The sequence below is a fragment of the Phodopus roborovskii genome, unplaced genomic scaffold (assembly GCF_943737965.1).
Source record: "Phodopus roborovskii unplaced genomic scaffold, PHOROB, whole genome shotgun sequence".
Classification (NCBI taxonomy): domain Eukaryota; kingdom Metazoa; phylum Chordata; class Mammalia; order Rodentia; family Cricetidae; genus Phodopus; species Phodopus roborovskii.
The window spans coordinates 17,602,501-17,611,378 of record NW_026125391.1 but is presented as its reverse complement, the minus strand read 5'-3'; the positions used below and the strand labels follow the sequence as shown (position 1 = coordinate 17,611,378).

Below are 8,878 nucleotides of genomic sequence, written 5' to 3'. Positions count from 1 at the left end.
AGAGAGTCCTTTCCAGCTGCATCATTGCCAATAAGTTGCATCAGTGTTTCTTAGCCACTGATTTCACAAATTGTTGTGCTGTCCCTCTTGAAAATCATTATGATGTTTTTAGGTCACCTCAGAAGCCCCTCACTGCCCCTCCTTTCTTTCTGCTGATACGGATCATGGTGATGGATTTGTCCAGATCCACCTGCCTCCCTACATCCGTTAGCCTTCTGGCTAAGAACGGTGTCAGATATGGGCTACAGCAGGGATGGAGGACAGAGCACTTTGTTGGCAGACCTGAGATTGCCCTGACAGTGTACACAGGAAGTGGTTGCCAGGCAATTGCTAAAGGCTAGGGTGTGCGGGGCAGCTGTCTCTAGGAACATGCCAGCTCTTGTGCAGTCGTTGATGCTTGTCTGCTTCAGTGTCTAATCCATAAGAGAAAAATCCAGGCTGCTGGGAGTCTTCCAGCACATGGATGCTAACTCAGCTCTCTTTACTCCAAGGGGCTTTATGGAGGGCTATTTCCAGCAGAACTAGAACTGTTGTCAAATATCGCTTTACCTACTATCAAGGAGAAGATAATGATATTACTCTCTCAACCAGGCCAGGATTTAATCAACACTCAAGAGTTCACTATGTGTGACTCTGCCTATGCCTCAGTTATTCCATGTTGAATATAGAGTTATATTTTCCATGTAGAGTTAACCTGTGTAAGCTTTACCCCATTATAACACAGTTGTTATCACGGTTCCAAAAAGTTCCAGAGAGGTGCTAGTTGCCTAGGTTGTCATGGAAACCTTAACACTAGGAAAGTATAACACAGAAGTGGTTCTTGTAAATATTATATAAAATTGACACATATAAATAACTTGGCATGATGTCTACAACGTTGTTTATATATGGAATGTCTTTGTCTCAGGAAGTTGACTATGATTTGCCACTGGGCTTTTAAAATTATGAGGCTCAGTAAGAGGAAAAAAATGCTCGTTTGGGGCACAGAATACGATGTCTAATAATAGCTCAGAGATAAGCCAGATCTTAAAGCTCTTCAGCAGACCCAAGGTGTTTAGTCATTGACTACAGAGAAATAATCATGAGAAAAACAATAAGGAATTTTAAGGTGGTTGAAAATATCTTTGCTTTGTAGAAGTTTGTACTGACTGAAGCATGGAAAGTGGGGTGTTAGATTTGACAGGAATTTGGAGAGAGTTGTTAGTATATCAGTCTTAGAGACAGGTAACAGTCTTGGCTCTTCTAGTTAATCTTTCTTATAATTTTAGGCGCTCAAGATGTTTTGCATAGAATATCTCAACACTACAAAGCCTCTCCTTTCTAAATGTTAGCTGTATGATCTTTAAATTGTATGCTTGCCAAACCTTGAGCTCCTTCAAAAATCATATCTTATGATAGTCTAGGTTTCACATCAACTCAACACAGAACGGATCCAGTTGAGGAATCTATATTAAAAGAAAATTAATACTACATTGCAATCAGCTGCTCCTTCCAGATGGCCAATTTCCATTCCTATCAAGGCCAATACCTCCATACTCCAGAGTCCTGTCTTTCTCATTTACTACTTTCACCACACTGGTGTCTCTGTGGTTCTATACACACTGAGCCAAATATTATTATTATTAATATTGTTATTGTTATTATTATTATTATTATTATTATTAGTAGTAGTAGTAGTAGTAGTAGTAGTAGTACCTTTACCATTTGTAGTTGGCTGGAATCCTTCTCCTTTAGAGATCTACAAGGCTTGATTTCTTCTTCCCCTTTGAACTTTGCTCAAATATTATCTCATCTTTGAGCACCTAATACAAAATCAAGCATGCCTTTTGTGCACACATATCAATATACAAACAGTTTGTCCTTAAATTGATTCTTTACTGCTCCACTATGATACATTTTAATAGCCAATAGTCATATTTATTTACCTGGTATCTATGCTTTAGAAAATAGATTAATGGAGACAGAATTTGTGTTTTAACCACTGGTGCATCCTCAGGACACAGGTGACAAAGTGATTGATAAATTCATATGAAAAACACAAATGTTTGTGGCTTGAGTAGATCTATAAGTTGGAAAACATCTTGCACTCCTCTAGCTAGTTGGTTGAATGGTACTTCATTGTAGGCAAACATTCCCAACTCATACAAGATCTGCAATTACTAAATAGATAGACAGTTTGCCTAGGAACTGTTGCATGCTTTGAATATATATGTTTCTCTTTACCCACCTTTTATTTAAATTGGATGTCTAATGTCACAACCTGGCCTTCTTTTATTGTGGGAGAAATGAAAAAAAGGTCATCTCTCATCATTTATGAGATAGAAGGGACTCCTGGCAATAATAGGATCCAAGAGGTCTGCTGCTGTGTACAAGGGCACGGAATTCTCTTGGGCCTTGTTTTGGTTTTCTGCACCAGCCATCCATAACAGACATGGGTCGAAAAACACAGGCAAAAGTATAGTGGCTTACAGCCATATCAGAACAATGGGAACATCTGACTTTGGTTTAGCTTCCCACAGGTAATACAGAGTTCTGACTTGGACCTCATTCCAATCTGTGCTTTATGGATGCCATAAAGGGTCCTTCCCTGAGGAATTCCAGATGAGTATTATAGACCTTCTCTTGCATTCACCCAGAATTCCAGGCCTTGGAGGCAAAGGTGATAGGAGGTTTCCACCGAAGTTTGCTTGAGCTAGTAGGTAAATTTAAGACCTTGGTGGCCCATCCAATAACTTCACTTTTACCATTCTTTGTGGTTCTCAGTGACTTTGTTGTCACATCCTGAACTGCCAAGAGCTCTTTTCATCATTTGTATACTTTGTGGCTACAGTTGTTACTCTGCATGAGATAATTTAGATGGAATCATTACTGCCACATTGTTTGGTCACTTGAGCCCACTATAGAACTAATGTGTGTTTTGGGATGACCATGGAAAATATGACATTGACACTGAGAAGAAATGTTTTATGGCTGATTTCACAGTGTTCCTGGCTCTTCCACACAGCTCAGCCCAAGCCTGGTTATCTCTTGTTCCTGTTGCACAATTCCTACAGCTTCCAAAGCAGGCTGTGTATCCAGATGTGAAGAGCCGTGTTTGATGAACCATGTGATCAGCTGCCAATCTATCAGGAGACCAGGCTTGCTGAAATTGGGGGGAGGGTGCCCTAGTGAAAACATGCCTTTAAAAACTATACCTAAAACATGGGGATACTGCATTTTCAGTGAAATGTTTCCCTCACAAGAACAAATGCTCTTGAGTTTTGATTGAAGATCTTACTGTTTCCAAGGAAGCGTGGAACAGTGGGATGATGTGATTTTATAAAACACAGTAAAGGTGTATAACAGTATTTAAGATAATCAACACACCTTGTATTTGGAGGATTTCTTTTTCAGAACCTGAGTTTCAAGATATGAATCTTACTAAGGTGATTTTGTCAATGAAATAGTTTCCAGAGATAATGTACTAACTCAAATGTAAAAGAAAATCCGCTTGAGCAACAGGAAAGAAATCACTTAATGCTTCAAAAGTTTTGCTTTTTGTTTATTGTTGGTTGTTAATACACATCAGCCTGTGCTCAATGGAGCAGCATTGTAATAGGACTTGTCATTTCCAGGGATTCAATTGTGTGTCTTACTCAGTGAATGGGACTACATGTAGAAAATCCACAGAGAGAGTGAATTGTAAATTTTACATAAGATTGTTGAATCACTGGTGGATCCTTACAATAATGATTCTCCAGGGATTTTGTGATAGCCAAATATACAACATTACAAACAATTTATTAATGGTGATTTGGTACTAATTATGTTATTTCTTTTCTTCCCCTTTCCCTTTCTTAACTGTTAGGTTGGGACAATTGGAAATCTCTTCGTAAAACATGCTGCGATTAAGTCTTTCACCAACAGTTTCAATGGGATTTCGTCTGGTAGCTATGGTGGCTCTATTGTTTTCCCACGTTGACCATATAACTGCTGAGTCAGAGCCAGAAACAGGAGGAAATGAAACCACTGAATGTACTGGCTCATATTACTGTAAGAAAGGGGTGATTCTGCCCATTTGGGAACCCCAAGACCCATCTTTTGGGGATAAAATTGCTAGAGCAACTGTGTATTTTGTGGCCATGGTCTACATGTTTCTTGGAGTTTCTATCATTGCTGACCGGTTCATGTCCTCTATAGAAGTCATCACATCTCAAGAGAAAGAAATAACCATAAAGAAACCCAATGGCGAGACCACAAAGACCACAGTAAGGATCTGGAATGAGACCGTGTCAAACCTGACCTTGATGGCACTGGGATCTTCTGCTCCTGAGATTCTACTATCAGTCATTGAAGTGTGTGGCCATAACTTCACTGCAGGAGATCTTGGGCCTAGCACCATCGTGGGAAGTGCTGCCTTCAATATGTTCATCATCATTGCACTTTGTGTTTATGTGGTCCCTGATGGAGAGACAAGGAAGATTAAGCATTTGCGTGTGTTCTTTGTGACAGCGGCCTGGAGCATCTTTGCCTATACCTGGCTTTATATAATTCTGTCTGTAATCTCTCCTGGTGTTGTGGAGGTCTGGGAAGGATTGCTTACTTTCTTCTTCTTTCCCATCTGTGTTGTGTTCGCTTGGGTAGCAGACAGGCGGCTCCTCTTTTACAAATATGTCTACAAGCGGTATAGGGCTGGCAAGCAAAGGGGAATGATAATTGAACATGAAGGGGACAGGCCATCTTCCAAAACAGAAATTGAAATGGATGGGAAAGTGGTCAACTCTCATGTTGACAATTTCCTAGATGGTGCACTGGTTTTGGAAGTGGATGAGAGGGACCAAGATGACGAGGAAGCTAGACGTGAGATGGCCAGGATTCTGAAGGAACTTAAGCAGAAGCACCCAGAGAAAGAAATTGAGCAATTAATAGAATTAGCCAACTATCAAGTCCTAAGTCAGCAGCAAAAAAGCCGGGCATTTTACCGGATTCAAGCTACTCGCCTGATGACTGGAGCTGGCAACATCTTGAAGAGGCATGCAGCTGACCAAGCAAGGAAGGCTGTCAGCATGCATGAAGTCAACATAGAAGTGGCTGAAAACGACCCAGTGAGTAAGGTCTTCTTTGAACAGGGGACATACCAATGTCTAGAGAACTGTGGTACTGTGGCTCTCACCATTATCCGCAGAGGGGGCGACTTGACCAACACTGTGTTTGTTGACTTCAGAACAGAAGACGGCACAGCCAATGCAGGGTCTGATTATGAATTCACTGAAGGGACTGTGGTCTTCAAACCTGGGGAGATCCAGAAGGAAATCAGAGTCGGCATTATTGATGATGATATCTTTGAAGAAGATGAAAACTTCCTTGTGCATCTAAGCAATGTCAGGATCTCCTCTGAAGCTTCAGAAGATGGCATACTGGAAGCCAATCATATTTCTACACTTGCTTGTCTTGGGTCACCCTGTACGGCCACAGTAACCATTTTTGATGATGACCATGCAGGCATCTTTACGTTTGAGGAACCAGTGACTCATGTGAGCGAGAGCATTGGCATCATGGAGGTGAAGGTTTTGAGAACATCTGGAGCTCGAGGAAATGTTATCGTTCCCTATAAAACCATTGAAGGAACGGCGCGAGGTGGAGGAGAGGACTTCGAGGACACATGTGGAGAGCTTGAATTCCAGAACGATGAAATTGTGTAAGTTACTACGTGTGTGTGTGTGTGTGTGTGTGTGTGTGTGTGTGTGTGTGTATGTCTGAATATATCTATGCATATGAGCACCCCTTGTTTCAACAAATGGAATTCAAGAAAGAATAGTTATTAAGTAATATTACTTTCAAAGTAACAGATATCTCGTAGGTGATTTTTTTCAGTATGTACAATACATAAGATCTTGATTTCATTTTTTAAAGTTTTGCCCTTTTGCATATTTTGCATAACTTGTAGAACATGATAAAATAAATTTATAACATGATTTAGTAGATTATTTGAGATGAGTTAAAAATTTTTATTTGGTTATGCATTGTGTAGAGTACATATGTGTGTGTACATGACACCTTAATATGGAGAACAAGTGTTTAATACATCAAAAACTTGCTAACTCCATTGCTGGATACAAATCTGGAGAAGCCTGAAGCTGAAACACCTCTGAGACTATCTTGGCTACCAGGGCTGACTGAATATTTCTGTGCCTTTTATTTGATATTATGTATCATAAGAATATATGATAATGTATCATCTTTGAGGCTAATGTTGAATTATGGAATAGGATCAGTCCTGCTTCTTCAATTGAATGCTGATTTATTGGTTTATTTCCCAATATCCTTATTTCCCAGTTTGGTTTTATTTTATGTGATTAGGCAAACCTTTTTTACCCTAGTGATACATAATAGGTACAGAAATAAGATTCCTATCAAGAATTCTCATAGACGAGGAGTGGGCAGTGACCAGATTGGTAAACAATTGATTCTTTCCTCTTTCTTATGAATGCTTTACCCTGTCATGATGCCTTGATGTAACACCGAGTAGCCGATTATGAAATGATTGTTCCGTCAAAAGCTGCTATTGGGAAAATAAGGTCTATTGCCTAGCAGAGGAGACAGTTTTGTATTCAGCCCTCCAGAGTAAGCTGTAAAAAGGACAGGATCAAAAATAAAGGAGGGAAGGAAGAAGAGAGGATGAAGGGAAGGACAAAAGAGAGGACATGGTAGTGTCTGCACTATATCAAAGGACCTTTTAATTAATAAGAATGTTGATTGAAGCATTGGTAATTTAGGAAGTTAAGGAAAGAAAAATAAGTTCCATGCAATGAATTCTAAACTTGGCTGAAGTTTCTGATACCAGCAGGTAATATAGTCAAACCGCAAACATATTTTCACCAAGAAGGACACTTCTCACACAGAGTCTGCAAAATAAGAGAGCAAAAATATAGGGGTGGGTAGAAGGAACAGGTTTCTCTTCGGTTTTCCTGGGTCCTTAGATTTCTTTGATACTGTACAATGGAGATGAGTGGTCCTTGAATTCAATTACATATTGAGATTAAAGAAATGAGAGATTATGCTCATCATCCTGTAGTGTACGGAGGTGGACGGTGTTTGCATTACTCTCTGTTTTATGTTGTTAAGATTCTACCTACTGAGATGTATTTTATTGGTAAGTCTATTTTATGGAAATAGAATATTGTATCAATGTATCTTACATACTCAAGAAAAACTTCTTGGGATTTGCATTGACTATGATCGTGTCCAGATCACCATATGTCTGTTTCACTTTTCTACTTGCCATTTTCCCCCACTGCATTTTCTAATGACTTTAGTTATAGACAGCATTTGTCATCCCTGTCAATTTTTAATGAACTCCAACGGTAATTCTTAACTGTGTCAAAGCTGGTGAGTGTTTTGTTCATTTGCTGACACGGGATGCTTTCTCTTGTGAGGAACAAAAAAAAAGCACCTTCCTCCTTACTTTCTGCAGTTAAGCTTGTTCCATCAACTCTGCTACCTAATGCTTTTGCCAAGCCATAGAAAAGCAATCTTCCATTTGGTGGCATAAGCAGAAAAGTCTCAAAAGTTCTGACTGACAGTAATTTGATGGAATAACATTTTACCAAGCTTCATTGAAAACATTCATTCCATGCAATTAAACTGATTTTATTCACCAAACTTCATCTTTACAAATTGATGTTTCCTTTGAAAATTTGTAAGAATTGGTGGAACTGGTGAGCCTTGAAAAGAATTGGTACCATTTCATTTCTTTGTGTATGTGTATGCATGCATATGCGTGTGTGTAGGTGTGTGTGTGTGTGTGTGTGTGTGTGTGTGTGTGTGTGTGTGTGTGTATAGAACAGAGGACAATGGCCGGTGTCATTATTCAGAAGCATTCTATCTAGTTTTCTGAGACTGTCTTTCACACATTTGTGGCTCACTGGTTAAGGAACTCATAGGCCAGCTGGCTGAACAGCAAACATGTTCCCAAGGATCCAACTGTCTCTACTTAACCAGTGCTCTGATCACAATTGCACATCAGCAAGCTGAATTTTTACAGAGGGCTGAAAAATCAATTCAGGTCCTCAGGCCTGTATGATTCTCTCTTTCTCTCTTTCTGGATTTTCTAGATCAATCACCAGTATATAAAATTATTATTGTATTATATTCTATACAGTGAAATGAGAAATGTTAGAAATGGAAAAGCATTTTTAATAAGTAGAATGAAATTATGTCTCTACACTCCTAGCACTTCAGTCTTAAAAAGTTTTAGCTTGACTCTGTAGAATTTCATTGTAACCAGGAATTTGCAGGTGCTGAGTAGGCACATGGCCTTTTCTTTATGTGACTAAGACTTAGCCTTGAAGTAGGCACCAAGAACTTAAGCGAAACATAGAAAAATAAACATTATTAAGAATATGTAGCTGCATTGGCTTCCCAGCTGTTTAGAAATACTAATATTTTCTAGTCTTCTTTTTGTACTGGTTCTCTTATCCTTAGGTAAAGCTAACTCCACACATTAGATATAGAGTAAAGAGATGTTCTCATCATGTAATGAAGTTAGATGTGTGTGCTCAGCCTAGGGTGTTGTTAAGGGAGAGTTTCTAGCTTACACAATTACACAGCAAATTATAAGAGAGATGGCTTTCTTTGAAAAACCTACAACACACAGACAGGGCTGTTGACACAAGGGAGTTTCATTGAGTACTTTGAAAAATGTTTTTGTTTGTTCAACACTACACAGAAAGCTTGAATTTATTATTCTTTTCAAGGTACCATAAAGAGATTCATAGCAAAGCTTAGACTTAAAGGTTATCTAATTTCAAGGGTCCATTAACCATGGCTGAAATAAGGTCCAATCTGAACTGTGGTAGAGACAGAGGCAGTATACTTTTATTGATTATCTGATTTCTAG

The 8,878-nt window shown here is 39.1% G+C and overlaps 1 protein-coding gene across 1 annotated transcript in view; it reads left to right on the top strand.

The window, feature by feature from the left end:
• Window positions 1-3,873: 3,873 nt before the first annotated feature.
• Slc8a1 (solute carrier family 8 member A1) overlaps window positions 3,874-8,878 on the top strand; it is a 262,575-nt gene continuing 257,570 nt past the window's right edge. The window contains exon 1 of the mRNA XM_051175160.1: window positions 3,874-5,677. Coding sequence (XP_051031117.1) covers window positions 3,879-5,677 — 1,799 coding nt within the window. The 5' untranslated portion in view covers window positions 3,874-3,878. The remainder of the gene's footprint in view (window positions 5,678-8,878) is intronic.